Source organism: Ambystoma mexicanum, chromosome 3p, assembly GCF_040938575.1.
Source record: "Ambystoma mexicanum isolate Mex_15411 chromosome 3p, UKY_AmexF1_1, whole genome shotgun sequence".
NCBI lineage: Eukaryota > Metazoa > Chordata > Amphibia > Caudata > Ambystomatidae > Ambystoma > Ambystoma mexicanum.
In genome coordinates, this window is record NC_090925.1 from 890,212,651 (window position 1) to 890,229,035 (window position 16,385).

General features: G+C 45.5%; 1 protein-coding gene across 2 annotated transcripts in view; it reads right to left on the reverse strand.

The window, feature by feature from the left end:
* RBL1 (RB transcriptional corepressor like 1) overlaps window positions 1-8,852 on the reverse strand; it is a 1,112,731-nt gene extending 1,103,879 nt beyond the window's left edge. Inside the window, exon 1 of one of the 2 annotated variants that reach the window (XM_069652118.1) lies at window positions 8,440-8,852. In XM_069652118.1, coding sequence (XP_069508219.1) covers window positions 8,440-8,586 — 147 coding nt within the window. In that variant the 5' untranslated portion in view covers window positions 8,587-8,852. The remainder of the gene's footprint in view (window positions 1-8,439) is intronic. The other variant, XM_069652119.1, reaches the window with a different exon arrangement.
* Between the last annotated feature and the right edge of the window lie 7,533 nt (window positions 8,853-16,385).

The window sequence follows — 16,385 nt, forward strand, 5'->3', positions numbered from 1 at the left end:
ACACCACATGTCTCCGGCCAGCATCCTCCCTCACGCTGGCCGCCCACCTTCAATCCACATAACCGTTGAACCCATATGCAGCAGACATACATATGTTATTTTGCGGGTTGGCATCAAGCCTCCCGGCCTTGCCTCCTCCCCCAAAAATACTTACCACACCACTTTGTTCAAGCGTTGGCAATAAAAGGCCGTTGGATTTTATTGATACAAAACATGGTTATAGGTAAATAATCAATATGGTTGATCATAATAAATCATCCTTTTGGGCACCGGGTACAGAGATGACCCCCTCTGGCCCGTGCCGCCTTGCTACCACAGGCCAGCCTGCTGCTGACGAATTGCCTAGGCATCCAGGGTGTCCAGGGTGAACTGCACCCATATATTCTCCTGGGAGGCTGAGGTATTTATAAACTCACCCCCCTGCCTTCCATGTACTAGATCCTGCAGCCTGCCTCTTACATGCAGTTAGATGGCCTCTCCTTGGTGAGGCCCTGCGGCAAACGAGTCTTGTCTGCACGACCACCGCCCCAATCCACCCCCCGCCCTATCAAAGGCAGTTCGCACCGGGGTACTTGCGCTGGCAAGTGGAGCTGTCAGGGAGGGATAAAGGCCAAGAGGTGCCAAATAGCATGTACACTTCAAAGTGGTCAATAGAGCATTGGTTGTTGTTCCCATGTCTACCTCCAGATCCTGTGTCTCCTGCCAAGCATCCCCCCTCACGCTGAACGCCCCCCTGCAATCCACATAAGTGTGTCTCCATTCACGAGTCTTCCTGTGTCTTGTCTGCACGACCACCGCCCCAATCCACCCCCCGCCCTATCAAAGGCACTTCGCACCGGGGTACTTGTGCTGGCAAGTGGAGCTGTCAGGGAGCGATAAAGGCCAAGAGGTGCCAAATAGCATGTACACTTCAAAGTGGTCTACAGAGCATGGGTTGTTGTTCCCATGTCTACCTCCAGACCCCGTGTCTCCTGCCAAGCATCCCCCCTCACGCTGGTCGCCCCCCTGCAAACCGCATAATGCCCCGACATATACACGTCATTCATTCACAAACACACCCCTGTTTCGAATTCTTTATAACCCACTTCATATTTCTAATGAGAACTTCTTTACGCTTTGCTAGTCAACCCGTGAAGGTGCTGGTTATCTGCTCTTCGGCTCTGTGAACTTCCGTGACCACTTCGAGCAAACTCGTCAGTTTGCAACCTGTGAACTGCTCCCTGTTCTACGACAAGAAACTACTCTGATTCCTGCATCTAACTGTTTGTTCGTCAAGGTAAGGCCATGTACCATAATCATTTTGCGTCCAATTTCTTTTCGTTCAAGACAGTACGTGCAAGGAACTAGTCACATGTTCTGAGTTTAGTCAAATTATTTTTCTATTTTTTTAAAGTTATTCAAATACTTATCCGCATGTGAATAACGTGTATAGTTCCAAGAACCAAAACGAACCTTGCATTGGACCTTTTATGTGTCATTTAATTTTTTAGCACATTGGTATTCATAGAGAATTGTTGATCTTTACTTTTCAGAACTTTCCACATTGCCTGCCTGTTCCATTGGCGGTTGCCCTTCGAAGACTCATAGTAAATCTGAAGGTAATATAATGCATGTTTTCCCTAAGACAATAGATCAGATAAGAGAATGGGTCCGATATTGCGGATATCCACCGTCTGAGCTTGAAAGTAGAGTCCTAGAAGTCTTTGCGGACAAGAGGGGTGATCGATACCGCATCTGCAGCAGGCACTTTAGCTCAGACATGTACTCCACATCATTGCTAATAAAGAAGAACACACCGCGAGCGAAGCGAAAATTGCTCTCAACCGCTATTCCCACTCTATTCGTCCACATCCCTCCACTGGTGAGTCAAGTTTACGTATTTATCTCTCGGCCTTGCGGTAGTGTGTAGCACTAGCTAACAATAATTTCCCCATTTATGTATCCACTCAATATGAAGCCGGAAGATTCTCCATCCGTGTCGTTATTGCAGTCATCAGCCACTTCAAGCGCCTATCGGGTAATCTTACTTAGCTATTCTGCCACTGACTTGTTTTAGGCATGTAAATCAATAGTTTTAATTTATCGTGTGATTATTTTACCTAATGGTACACCCTTGTACTCGTCCTCTAGTCTTTGTTTTCAGTTATAATTATTGTTATACAAAATAATGCAAGTACTGTCTTTCAGGGAGATGCTGAGGAGTCCAACGCATTGACGACAACCGTTGATGTCACTCAGATGCTCGAGGTACATTTCCGGAGAGTTCCATCGATGGAGATCATCAGATCTTGCATTCTTGTAGCGTGATTGTTACACACAATGTTTCTTTCGTTTTTAGCCATTGATATGTCCTTCTGTCGTCGCCCTCCTATGTGCCTTCTTTTTTCAATATTGTGTTCATTACTAATGAAAGTCCTATGTTTCAGGGAGTCGATGGAGCATTAGTCCAAGAAGAAGGGGGAGCATGCAGTTACGGGTCGGCGCAACAGCTTGCAGAAGTGTGCACCACAGTTACATCGTCCCTTGATGTTCTTATGCATTTCGAGGTATGGATACTGACAGTTCGATCAAGCAAAATCATATGACGTGATTACATCCGCTATACTTCCTTCTTTATTAACGCAAGTACTATGTTTCAGGGAGATGACGGAGCTTCTTCTACAAGAACATCACCCCTAGTAGTTGATGCAGATCTCTGGGTGGTGACACTTCCAACGATCGAGCAAATCGAATCATATTTAGATATCCATTATTTATTTTAGACAACTGATCATTTGTGCAGGTCTATTTAGATGAGCCGTTGACGCCTGCACAAAGTTTATGTTCTTTTTAACAAAATAGAAAACCATACTAATGCAATTACTGTGTTTCAGGGAGTTACTGAAGCATCATCTTCAATAATATCATCAATGGAAGTCTATGAGGAGCCCGAGGTATGGATCTTGACAGTTCCATCTAACTAGATCAACAATGCGTGAATAATTGTTGTTTGAATGTTCTACACAAAGCGTTCATTCGTGTTTTGCTATTGAGATGTACGTGGGTATTGGTCCCCAAGTACATTTTGTGTTTTCAATATTATTATACATACTAATGAAAGTTCTATGTTTCAGGGAGTCGATGGAGCGTCAGTGCGTGATGGATGTGCTTATCATGAAAATATAGTCGTTGCAGCGCAAGAGGAAGTGGAGACATGCACACACGAGTCGGAGCAACAGCGTCCCGATGTTGAAGTTCGAGGCAAGAAAGTTTCAAAGAAAAGAAAGCAAAAGAAGGTTAGTGTCCTGGTCACTATATTATGTTGTTTTTCACTGTTAATAGTTCAATACTGTAAGTTGTGTTTAAACTGAACGTCCCTTTTCCAATCTGTCCTCTAGTTGCGAGTGGGTGTACGAACTAGATCTACACAGACAGTGAAGCGAACGAGAGATGTTGCTTGTCAAACCTTTTGGCAGGGACTTGAGACTGGAGATGCATCGTGCCAATGGGAAGAATATGAAGTGATTGACAACGGAGCTATACCACATCCAGCCATTGATAGTGAATGTCCTCCTGGTAGTTCGGATGCAGTCGGAGATCAATTCACAGAATCCACACCCGCAAAAACTAAGACCGCGAGAAAGTTGAAGAAATTGTTTTATTCACCCATCGCCGGAGAAGGAACAGATGTTGCAATGGAAGAGAATGAAGTGGACGACAATGAAACACCATCAATATCACTGAACATAGCGGAAGACGATATCAGAGATTCTACCTTTCATGTGAGTGACATGTCCTCAACGTTACAGGCCGAACCAGCTGGGATGCAGAGTGACAGTATAAGGAAAGAGGCCAAATTCATTGTATTCGACAGTTGTTTGATTGATATTATTATTCGGATGAAATGTGGGCATTCGGTTGGTGGGGAAGTATGTGGGGAGCCATTGATTAATGTGACTCGTGCAATTCGAGGCACTAACCTTAAAATACATGCCACATGTACAAAATATCATCCTTTCTCATGGTCTGCACAACCCATGCTGGGGCAACTGCCAGCAGGCAATCTACTTTGTGCAGCGGCTGCACTTTTTAGTGGTTCAAGTTTTAAAAAATTAGAGTCTTTCTTTCAGTTTGTGGGAATCCATTTCATTGCGAAAACTCAGTTCTACAAATACCAAACCGTTTGTCTATTTCCAGCCATTAGCGAAGCTTGGAGAATGGAAAAAATGTCTATTGATAGTACATTCGCGGGCAAACGGTTCAGGCTAGCCGGTGATGGACAGTGCGACAGCCCAGGATTTTCAGCCAAGTACTGCACCTACCACTTTCAGGACATGGAAAGTAAGAAAATTGTGAGTTCGGTGGTCGTGCAGGTGTCACAAAGTACATCCTCAGTGGCCATGGAGAAAGTTGGCTTTGTAGCATCATTGCAAGAACTACAATCGCGGGGAATGGTGATCGACCTGATAGCCACGGACAGACACGTTTCAATTGCCAAGACAATGAGAGAAGAGTACAAAAATATAAATCACCAATTTGACGTTTGGCATCTTGCAAAAACAATCAATAAAAAAAATGTCGGCTGCAGGTAAAAAAAAAAGATATGCAAGGTATTTCACAGTGGTCCAAGTCAATCAGCAACCATCTTTGGTGGAGCTCAAAAACATGTGGAGGGTCGTTGGAAATTCTACTGGAAAAATGGCGGTCAGTAATGTTACACTGTAGCAACGTTCACCACTGGACCACAAACCAACATTTCCACAATTGTGAACATGGCCATTTGTCCACAGAGGAGGCACGGAAGAAGAAGTGGTTGATTCATTCATCACCCACTCACAAAGCCATTGAAAAGATTGTATTTGATAAAACTATAACAAGAGATTTGAGGGGACTCACGGAATTCTGCCACACAGGAGATTTGGAGGTGTTCCACAATATGTGCCTAAAGTACAGGCCAAAACGATTGCATTTTGGCATGGAGGGCATGATAAATCGGACTCTTCTAGCGGTCTTGGCACATAACCATAATGTTGGCCGTCAACAAAGTAGGACGACCGGAACTTTAGGGACGCTTCGCTACAATAAGGCCTTCACAAAAAGAAGTAAACAATGGGTTATCAAACCAGTGTTTGAGGATATGCAATATGACTTTATTGAGAGACTTATTGTTGATGTCCTAGATAGGCACATACATGGAGTTGTGAACGAACCTGTGCAGGGGACAACTGCATTGCCACCCAACATTGCCTCTGTTCCATGTCCACCTAAAGAAGAGCTCATTGAGAAATACACATCACGGTTTAAATGATTGTAATTCGATTGTCTGTTCTCTCGAGTCTCCTCATGTCGCAGGCCCATTGAATATGTGTAGCTATGTATTGTGTAAATAAAAGTGATTGCTCAGTGTACATGCAATGTGTCTCTCCACCCTTGCCCCTCCCTTCACCGTGCAGTAGTGCGAACCACCCGGGTGTCACCTGTGACTTTGCTCTCCAGCCTCCTCATGTCGCAGGCCCATTGAATATGTGTAGCTATGTATTGTGTAAATAAAAGTGATTGCTCAGTGTACATGCAATGTGTCTATCCAACCTTGTTCATTTGCTCATTAAATTAAACCAAACAGTAATATAAATCATTTTTCAAAAAATATAGAATGTCTCCGTATTTATGGTTCTCTGGGGCTGCAAAGCACGCAGACAAAATGCAAAGATGGAGTGTAAATTTCAAGTCCTGTGAGATGGCCTTACACTGAATGTAGCTAACTAGGAATGTGTGCTCGTTCAAAGTGAAGGTCAGCTGCTTTGATTTTTTGCTCGGGTGCCGGAATGGCCCACGACTCAGTATAAGGTTCTATTGTTATTTGACCTTGACAGGCCGGGACCATCCCGAAAGACTTCTTTTTGGGGGTGTGGGGCAATAACGTAAGAAACGATAATGAATAAAATTTCAGAAACAATAGCCATTTAATGTTCGTTCATTAGAAGAAATAACGTCGGCATAGAAGGAGTGGTATTTCGGGGCTGCCCTACGCACAGACACAATGGAAAATGCAAATATAATGTAAGTAACTCTTTAGATGAGTTTATACCGCAATTTAATTACTATACAGTAGCTTTAAAGACGGGTTAAGTTGTACTTGTTCGTTCTATGTGGCATATTGTTTTGTACCGCGCACTATCTTGAGGAGAACCATCTCCTTTTACGGAAGCACCTCAAAACCTTCCTCTTTGCTTCTGCTTTCTCTCTCCCTCTCCCCTGCTACAACTGGTCCACTGTCTGCGACCTCGGTCCTGGGCCCTTCCACTCTCCACCTGCACTGCCTCCCTGTCAACCCCTGCACTGGGGGACTGTCTCAGTATCCTACAGCCCCCCCTTGACGTTTAATACCCAGTTGCACTGTCCTAGCTATGAAATAATTTCCCGACCTAATATATAAAATGAATAATTTTAATAAAGATCTGATGGTGAGACTAATTTCATTTTTTATGTTTTTAAAACAGGTACATCCTTCATTATTGTCTGTGTCACGAGTACCAGACACCGGCGGATGGCTTCTACAACCGCCAGTTGCTTCTCCGCGTGAACAACGTTAGCACCCTGATCATTTTATGGGACGATCGCCAAGTACAAGTATGCCCTTACGCGGTACTAACGGCTAGATGCAACATTCAGACCGTTGTGGTGGCCTAGTGCCTCGTTGTTGGAACAGCCATGCGATTATCAGTGCGACCGAAGAGCTTATTTTATCGTAAACCAACACCCTGTGTACTGCACACGAACATCGCTTGCCTCAAGACGAACTATTTTGGATCGAGAGCAAAGAAAAATGCAAATCGCAGAATATTCTCTAAACATTTGATGTCCAATAAATGTACTTTGCCAAATTTACAATCTTGCCGTTTGCTTTTAAACCACAGTTTCATATTCCGAATTGTGGCGCTGTATTGTGAGATAATCTAAGACCCTGTGTACAGCAAAGGAACATCGCGTGCCTCAAAACGAACTTTTTGGAACGTGAGCAAATAAAAATGCAAATCGCTGAATATTCTCTAAACATTTGATGTCAAATAAATGTACTTTACCAAATTTACAATCTTGCGGTTTGATTTAAAAGTACACTTTCATATTCCGAATTGTGGCGCGCTGTGTTGTGAGCTAATCTGTGTTGGTTTCAGGGTTCTGTGTGGAGTCGCGTAGAAGACGCCTGGGCGCGTTTGCCTACGCAGCACAGAAACGTCACAGAGAGAGGCGGGGAATATGAATGTTTTGATAAAGTCTGTTTCAGGGGCGGGGGATTTGATTTAGTGCCGCAAACGCAGGTGAGCCAGGGCGATGGGGGGAAATGATAGGATTATCAGAAAATGGCGGCTGATTTCGAGTGCGTTAATGGACGAAAAGTCGGGTAAGGTCCATAGGAAAGTTTTCTACGATCTACCGATTTATGCTTAAAAACACATGGCCGAACCGTAGGGACAATAAAAAAAAAGTCCCGGAACTATCCTTTAACTTTGGCGTCTAAATTAGTACATTAATGGCACCACAGCCACGGGGATTCTGAGAACCACGCTTATTTAATGAAAACAGCTAGTTAGGTCTTTCTTCCTTCTACCACTCTTTAGGACAACCAGGATTCCTCAATTTAAAAAAAAAAAAAAAAAAAATTGGAAAACAAAACAGTACTTTTTCCTAAGCCATCCACATCTAATGCCATACTGGATACTCCCGTCTGTGCAATGCATATTTAAAATATTTCACGAAAATATATTTCTAGAGCGCTGGACTCCATCATCTTGAAACTCAGGAAGGGACATAGAAAAAGTCGCATAAGGATAGGCAATGTGTTTTGTTGCAAGATAGAAAGGAGGATGATAAATTGGGTGGTGGTCCTGAGGTAATAAGTCATTATCATTGGGGTGGGAAGTTTTTGAACCACAGATCTCTGGAGACGAAACATTTGTATCCACCAAACAAAATGCTGACTGTTCGTGGGCAGAGTAATGACATTTTTTTGTATAACAGTAGACCCATGGATGGGTTGACAGTTTCAAATGGCGTTTGGTTTACTTCTTCTAAAAAGTTGTCCTGCCAAGATTGAAAGCATCTACTTTGTTCGATATGTCGTGCGATCTCATTGGACCAAAGGGCATGTGACCTCATTCCCTGTGAGATCACTTTAAAAGTTGAAAAAAATTCTACTTTTTTTCCAAAGAAGTTGGCAAGCTTGGAACCACACTCAGCCTCATCTGGGGTATAAACATGCATTCGGACACCCATACCTTTTGATAGGGCTCTACCGAGCACCATGGGACCATGTCGGTCCCCATTCTTTTAAAATGAATGTAAGTCCACTACCCTCTGGATCTATGGAGTAACCGTTTTTCGGTCTAGCAGTTTTCTCTCCACCTCAGCCCAAGGATTTAAAACGCCTTTCACATGGAACCTTTAAGGATAGTTTCGTACCTCGAGGCAGAAGGTGCTGCATGTGCTGTTGAAAGTATCCAGTGCCTCAGCCTCGGTCTCCTGGTCCATGTTCAACTCCTGACAAAGCATGGCCAACGCTGCCCGAGCCCCGACTGCTGGACCCAGAGGAAGCTGCGAATCTGCCATCCGACCACCGAACCCCACTTGTCCGATCTGCGGAAAGCAAGCCCCGCCTGCCACAACAGGGAACAAGCACCGCCCCTCAATTGCCAGCGATGCCCGACGCCGCTGCTTATCACAGCCGCCTACAGACGCAGGGACGAATACATTCCTAGCTGAAATCGGTTGACTGCCCCCGGACTATTTTCTCTCTCCTCAAATGTGAGCTCCGTGCGCCCCTCCACACAGGAAAGAAACAAACACAGCTGCTGAGCCAGCACCGGACACTCCCACAATCCTCCGCGGTCAAGTGGCGCGAAAACTATTGCACACACCTCCTTTCCTGCTACCACTCCCAGACAGTGTACGCTTCCGCCAAACAACTAGGTAGGCAGTGACTGGGCGCGCACAGGAGAGTCGCATTGAATAACAAGGACACTTGTTTCTGTGGTAGCAGTGTCCCGTCTATCTGAAGACGTAGAAGCCTTGGAATTGTCACAGCAGTTCGTGTTTTAATCGCATACATGCCTTACCGGAAACTACGCTGATTTTTCCCATACTAATGGCGACGCGAATTGCCCCAGGCTGCTGCCGCGGTTATCATCTTGGTTCACTTGTTTCAAACGACAGTGCAGTGCCGTTAACCATAAGAGAAAAAATGGTGCAAGTAAGTGTGCACGGATTTTGTAATAACAGTTACAAGCTAAAAGGTAAGTGAAGATGTGTCAGTAGTAGCTAAGTTTCAGGCATTTTGTAAGTAGGTGTGTTTTCTTATCAGATACTTACAGTAAAAATTGGATATTGTATGTGTTGTTCCAGTCCCCTTTCCCTCTTCCATTGCTGCCAGGTTGCGCACTTCCATGTGTGGCTTCTCATGCATGCTGGGATTTGTAGGCCCATCCTTTCAAAGGGAAACTACAAGTTTCCGCATGCAATTGGAGGAAACAAAAATGCAGGACTGACTCAAGGTATCGAGGATGGAACTGGAAAACTTGCCAGAGCCCTTCTGTAGGATGTACAATGGTGCTTTCCTATCTAGCGCACAAGGATGGGAGTGGCATGACTAGGAACAGGATTTCCTGCCAAGAACTGACTAGGAACAGGATTTCCTGCCAAGAACCTGGTGCAGGAGCCTCTGACATACATATCAACAAGGGAATTGGCGTAGAAATCTAAATAAAAGGACCAGCGGTATTTATCGTGAGAGTGTGATGTGTTATTTATGAGCGAGAGCACAACACTGGTGACGATGGGATCAGAGCTATTTTGATAACCACAGTAGCTTCGTGTCATGTCACCTCTATGTTTCTAACAGTGCATCACATGCATCACAACATATTCTATCTGCTTCGAGACGATGCAAGGTGCAACAGCCCCCACCGCCTTTCTTTCATCTTCCAAACAGCCCACCCATTAAATGGTGACAATGGAAGAAAATGTGCCACACCTACGTTGCCACCATAGAAGGGAGGGCGTTTGCAGCATCACCAAAAAAGGCCTTCATACACAACAATCTTGGAGTGTAAGGTCACTGAAACTTCGACAGCCTGCCCCGAGTCCCAGCAGATGACAAAGACCACAATGTTTTCATTGAAGCCACAGGAGGATGGACAAAAGATACTCAATCGGCAAGTGTCATGATACAAAAGTTGATATTCGATGAAAAAACACACCAATCATCAAACAATGATTTTGTCATTGGCCTGCGGGAAGACGCATCACAGTGAGTTTGGCCAATCCCCTGACATGATATTCAATATGCTTGTGACCAAATGCACAAGAGAAAATGTTGGCAGCAAAAAAATTCCACATGGCAAGAAGCAAGTGACATCACTTTGAGCACCAAGCAGATGCAAAAAAACATTTTTGGGAACAGCAGACGGCCAACAGATCGTGAGCCCTGCATATGTCACCAGATACTTAAACTGTTACAGGTGTATTTAAGTGATCCTGAAAGGAATCATGACAAATCAAAGATATATCAGTCAAAGTCCCACTCACTAATACCCAAACCCTCAATATCCATTTGATCTACTGCCCGCCAGGTCCTATTAGCACTTTTGATGAAGACCTCAACGCCATTCTATCCAGCAATCTTAAAAGCTCCTCTCAAGTTCTCACCCTGGGGGACTTTAACATGGGCTACAATGACCCGGCAGACCAAACAGTCAGTACCATAGCTAACACTCTTGCTGGACTAGGCTTTGCGCAAAGAAGTATGGCACCTACTCACTCGAAAGGTAGAATACTTGATTGGGTGGCCGACCACAACTGCTCAACGAACATCACAAATACCTCACCACTAGTCTGGACCGATCACTACCTGGTATTGTTCTTGTTGTCCACTGACAGACCCCCACCTCCGCCTAACACCACGGCCCCTCCAACTCTCACCAGAAACAAGAAGAACATTACACCAGAAAGACTCATCCCGAATCTACTCCCCACACTTAACACAATCCCCGATAACCTGGATCCAGAGATCCTGGTTGAAGAATACAACAAAGTTATGGCTTCCTCGTTGGACCTCATCGCCCCACTTAAACTTAGACCTAGTAAACTGAAAACACACCTTAACAAATGGTACACCCCACTCCTCAAAAACCTAAGGCAGCAAAAAAAGAAATTGCGAGGCCACCTGGAAAAAATCCCCTTCAGCCGCAAACAAACTCAAACTCTCCAAACTATCCGCACTTTATAAAAAAGAAATCTACCTGGGCAAACAAACCTCCTTTGACTCTCGCATATCCCAAGCTAAATCTAATATGAAAGAACTCTTCTCTATACTTAAAGAAGTAGAAACCCCCATACTACCCCCCCGATACCTGCACCAAAGATAAAAACTGGTGCTCAGAAATTCAAAATGCCTTGGCAAATAAGATCGTGACCCTTCAAAGTAAAATCTCTAGTAAAAAAGCTGCCCTAAAAGACACTCTTCCCCTCCAAAATTCAGGATAAGCACATGACCACAGATCCTATCCACTTCAAGTTCTCCAAAGTCAATACTCTTGAAGTAGAAAAAATTATCTTGTCTTTGAAACCATCCAACTGCCAGGGAGATCTGTGCCCAGCACAGCTCATCAAAGATGCCGCCCGTGACATTTCACCCTTCATCACTAAACTGATCAATGCTTCCTTTAACACTGGCTCCATCCCTTCCAACCTAAAACAATCCTGGGTACTTTCATTATTAAAAAAAACCTACCCTGGACCAGCCATACCCACAAATTACCGACCTATAACCACTGTTTCCTTCTTACTAAAAATCCTCGACAAGGTCGCCTATGTATAAATACAGAAGCACCTGGAAGAACACCTCCTCTTAGGATCCAGACAGTCAGGGTTCCGTCCTCAACATGGGATCCTCGAGACCCCTCAGAACTGCATACAAATACTGCCTCTCTGTCCCAAATTTCAAACTTGCCACCATACGAGGTAACAGTTTTCCGGTAAAAGCAGCCAAACTTTGGAACTCCTTGCCTCCCAACCTTAGAGCAGGCATGCCCTACCTGAAATTCCGATCCATGGTAGTTTCATGACGAAACGAGGGACCACCAAGATAGCTAGGTGCCAAGGCTATCACTTAATGCCACCCACAAACTGTAAAACCACGTTCGCCCATTCTGTACTCGTGTTTATATTGTATATATTGCTTGTTCTCCTCATTATGCTCTGTATATACTTCCATTGCTAACATGTACATTTTATATTTGTAACTAAGCTTCGCATATTCTTGTAAATGCTGGGCCTTCATACCCACGGGTATATATGCGCATTATAAATAATAAAACAAACAAATACCCAGCTAGAGACTACACATGCTAATTTTGCCAAAAAGCATGGCACTGTTCCAAAGTTTGCAGAACTTCCAAACGGAGGACCATTACAATGGTGGATGTGTTGCCCGAATCAGAGAAACCCAGCACAAGACTATCTCTAAAGGAAACGTATCCAAGCCTTATAGCAAAGGAAAAGTCAATGACGGAGAAATACGAACACTGGCAAACTCGATCTAAGACCTCACCACTCTCCCTGTCGACATTCTGAAGAACTGAATAAAGTCGGGATCACTGTTCAACCGGAGTCTATCAAGGTGCCAAAATAACCTTCTTCGGGTGCATGCATACATTGTTATGTTCCAAAGACCATGTCACAAAGGGGAACGTCTATGCCACGAGATCAGGCACCTCAGTCAGTGGGTTCGAGCCCTCGCAAGAAGTTTGATCCCTGCTGCTCAGATCAAGTGTATTCCATAGGACCCAAAGACTCCTCTGCATAGTAGATACACAGTATAAAGTATTTACCATGCTTTTGCACTATGTCAAAGAATATGTGCACCAGATCAAGCTGAATAAAGACTATCCCAGTCGGGCACAAAGTGCAACCAGTAGCTTTTGATAGCAAGACAAGATCTGAATGTACTTCTTCAAGAGATGGTGGGGAAAGGGGATTGAATGAAGGAAGCCACAGAATGGGGGTACCTAGTCATATTCATCAAGAAGCAGCAAACCGATAATCTTTGTCTAAATAGCGATATGCACAGTCTCCCAAAGACATCATTGGAGACAGTTATCCATTGCCCATCAAATCCGAATTACTGTTGATGCTAGTTAAAGCAAAACATTTCTCGAAATTCGACAGGAAGAACACTTCCCATCAAATAAAACTCCACAACCCTTCCAAACACTGCACTCGTCACACCTACGAGCAGGTTCCAATTAATTTGCTTGTCATCTTGGTTGATCAGCCACACCCGTGTTCCAGAGGATTAAGGACCATCTGCTGGAGGGCATAGGAGATGTAATGTACTTGCAGAAAGATGCACTGATTAATTGATACATTTATTGTATTTGGTGAAAATGCTCAACCTTTACAAGTAAACATATTAATTGCTTAAAAACTGTTTCAGCAGGGGCGCGTGAGGCTATGGCTGCCTAAACGTAGTGCTCTGCCAGCCGAGAGAGGAAAGTGAGCAGTTTCCGAAACCGACTGAGGGCAACGAGTAAGGTGCAGATCGGTGAAAGCCTGGCAAAGCTACTGGAGGCATCAAAGGCGACAGTGCCCATGTCAGAAACAAGTAGCCACTGTTGGAAGACGACCCCCGCACAGTGGCCTAGACGCAAGGGAATAACTCTGAAGAGCGGGACTTAGAGACATGAAAGGGGAAGGGCTCCAACGGCACCCACACCACTGAAAGTGCGAAGAGCCCAGAGGGCAGGACTGTACAACAGTCCTAGGAGGTTTAACTAAGCTGCTTTGAGCACAAGCAGACCCAGGCTAGTAACACAACCACGAGAAGGTGACAAACTGTCTCCAGGGGCAGACAACAGAGGCTGGAATACCGCAGGCAAAAAGGGCAGAACAGCCCGGTGGCACCACCAGTCCCGCAGAGACTAGCGTCCGGACCGGGAAGGTGTCCAGTAACGCAGGAAGCCCCGCTGGCACCAACTGGACGACCTTGGACAGCCCGCTCCTCCACAGCGAGGGGCTAGGAAGAGCAAATGCGCAACGTCGAGAGGTGTACTCTGGGAACCCGAGAGGGCAGTGCAGCAATGGGTGGCGGGAGGAAGACTCGGGAAGACCCAGTCGGTACCTGCTCCAGAACCAAGCCCAAGGTGAGCCAGCCCCACTGGTCCCTACTCAAGGGAAAAGTAGCTGAAACCGCTGGGGGCGCACACCGGGGAATGACATACCCACACATCATTTGCAGCTCTTAAAGAGTAGCTCGTAGAACGTGCAGCTGCGAAGGGAGTAACAGGAGCGGAAACACCCCCCAAGCACCCCCAGAACGGGAAGCAGAACGAGGGGGGGGGGAAGAGAGGATAGAAAACTAGCTTTAACACGAGGAGGGGGCTCCCCAGGGAACTCACACCACGTTTGGGGGGGGAATAGGGCCCCCATACTCAAAAGCATATCACTCAGAGCTCTCACCTCAGAGCTCTGAAGGGGAAAAAGACGCTACAAACCCCCACATGAGCAGGGAGGAAAACACTGCTGCTAACACCCCCTAACCCTTAGGGATAGGGGCACCAACCACAGACCAGTCCCGCAGGACACACTCTAGCAAAAGAAAGCAGAAACCTGCCCAGCAGCTGGCCGCATGCCCAACAAGGACTTGAACGAATAGAGCGAACCAGAAAGAGAGGAACTCCGCAAGGGTCAGGATCAGCAGGGAACAGCCCCAACAAGGAAAGGCTTCGAGCCACTTACAGGAACTCAGGCATACAACCCAGGAAAAGGCAAAGGCCTGCACAGGGCAACGAATCCCCAGAGGTGCAGCCATCAACCCAGCGCCTATCCCAAAGAGCCCTGAAGCAGGACCCCCATCAGAAAAGCACAAGCTGAGAGAGGCACCCGATGCAAAGTTGCCTTGCAACCGGAGTAGGAACCCTCCAACAATTTAGAAGGGAAGAAGCCCAACCTTACCTGTCCGCTCGCTTCTCACGCCACACCTCCACTCGACCTACCAGAGCAGCCCAAACTCACAGCCTCATCGTGCCTAAATGCAAACTCCAAAAAGCTGGTGGGATGAGCTTCCCCGTCCTGGCCTCCAAACTCTGGAACACCTTGCCCACACCTATCAGAATTGAACCATCATTCCACTCCTTCAAGAACAATGCTAAAACGTGGCTGCTCTCCCAAGACTCATGAGACCTTGACACAGTCCAGACTCCATGTGGGGTACAGGACTGAATATACATTTTTCTCTGCTCTGTCCCTGTATTATACGCTGTTAATGGTACCCTTCGGTACATGTATATATGCTGTATATTTTTGTAACTTCTGTAACTACTGCTTTTTGTAACATGTTTAAGAGTATGCGCTTGGTTGCCCCTGGGCCTGATTTTTTGCGCTTTATAAATAAAATAAAATAAGTATATCCCCTTCCGCAGTACCAACATGAGGGAGGCCTCTATAAAGTAGGACATAGCTGGGTGATGGCGTTCGGACATACAAACATCAGTCGCAGAGCTAAGAGGAAAAGTGGAAAAAATTGAAGGAAAAGTGGCGAACTTGGAACACAACCAGATCAACGCTGACACAATCAAAATTAAGATAAATGCTAGGATGATAGACATTGAACTAAGGGAAGAGGAGCTCATGTTGAAAATGGATGACTTAGAAAATAGAGCACGGAGAACCAATCTACTGATAGTGGGCCTCGAAGAAACAGGTGGAGAGACCCCAGGTGGAGAGAAAAGTGCAGGACATTGTAGAAAGACATCAGGAAGAGGGAGGAAACACTGTGCAAATAGCAAGAGCCCATAGAGGAGGGAGAGCTTTCAACGAAGGCCCGTGATCAGTGGTAGTTACATTCTTACAATATAAAGAAAAGACGGACATCCTGAAGGCAAAGAAAGCGCAAGAAGTCGTTTAGCAGGGCTCCAAGGTCAGAATATACCAAGATGTATCAGGCCTCACACTGGGACACAGGAGAGACTGTAGGCCGCTCACCACATGGCTCACAGAGATTGGAATACTAAATCGGTGGGGATACCCCTTTGCACTGACATTTGAGGTACAGGGAGAAGAATATAGAGCCACCACAGGGACGGAAGCTAAACAAATTTTAAAGCATCTGACTGAACTGGGTTAAGTAAGGGAGGCAGCCTACTGAGAGTGGGAACGTTAAATGTCAAGGGGGTTAGTTCGCCCACCAAGAGGTCCTTTAATAGCGCGCAAATTCGAAAGAGCAGCACTTGATATCTTATTCATCCAAGAGACAAGACTGAAAGCTGTAGGGGAGAGGCCCCTTAAGGGGAAAGGGATGGGACAGACCTACTGGGCGTCAGGTACACAGAAAAAGAGCGGAGTGGGCCTGATTC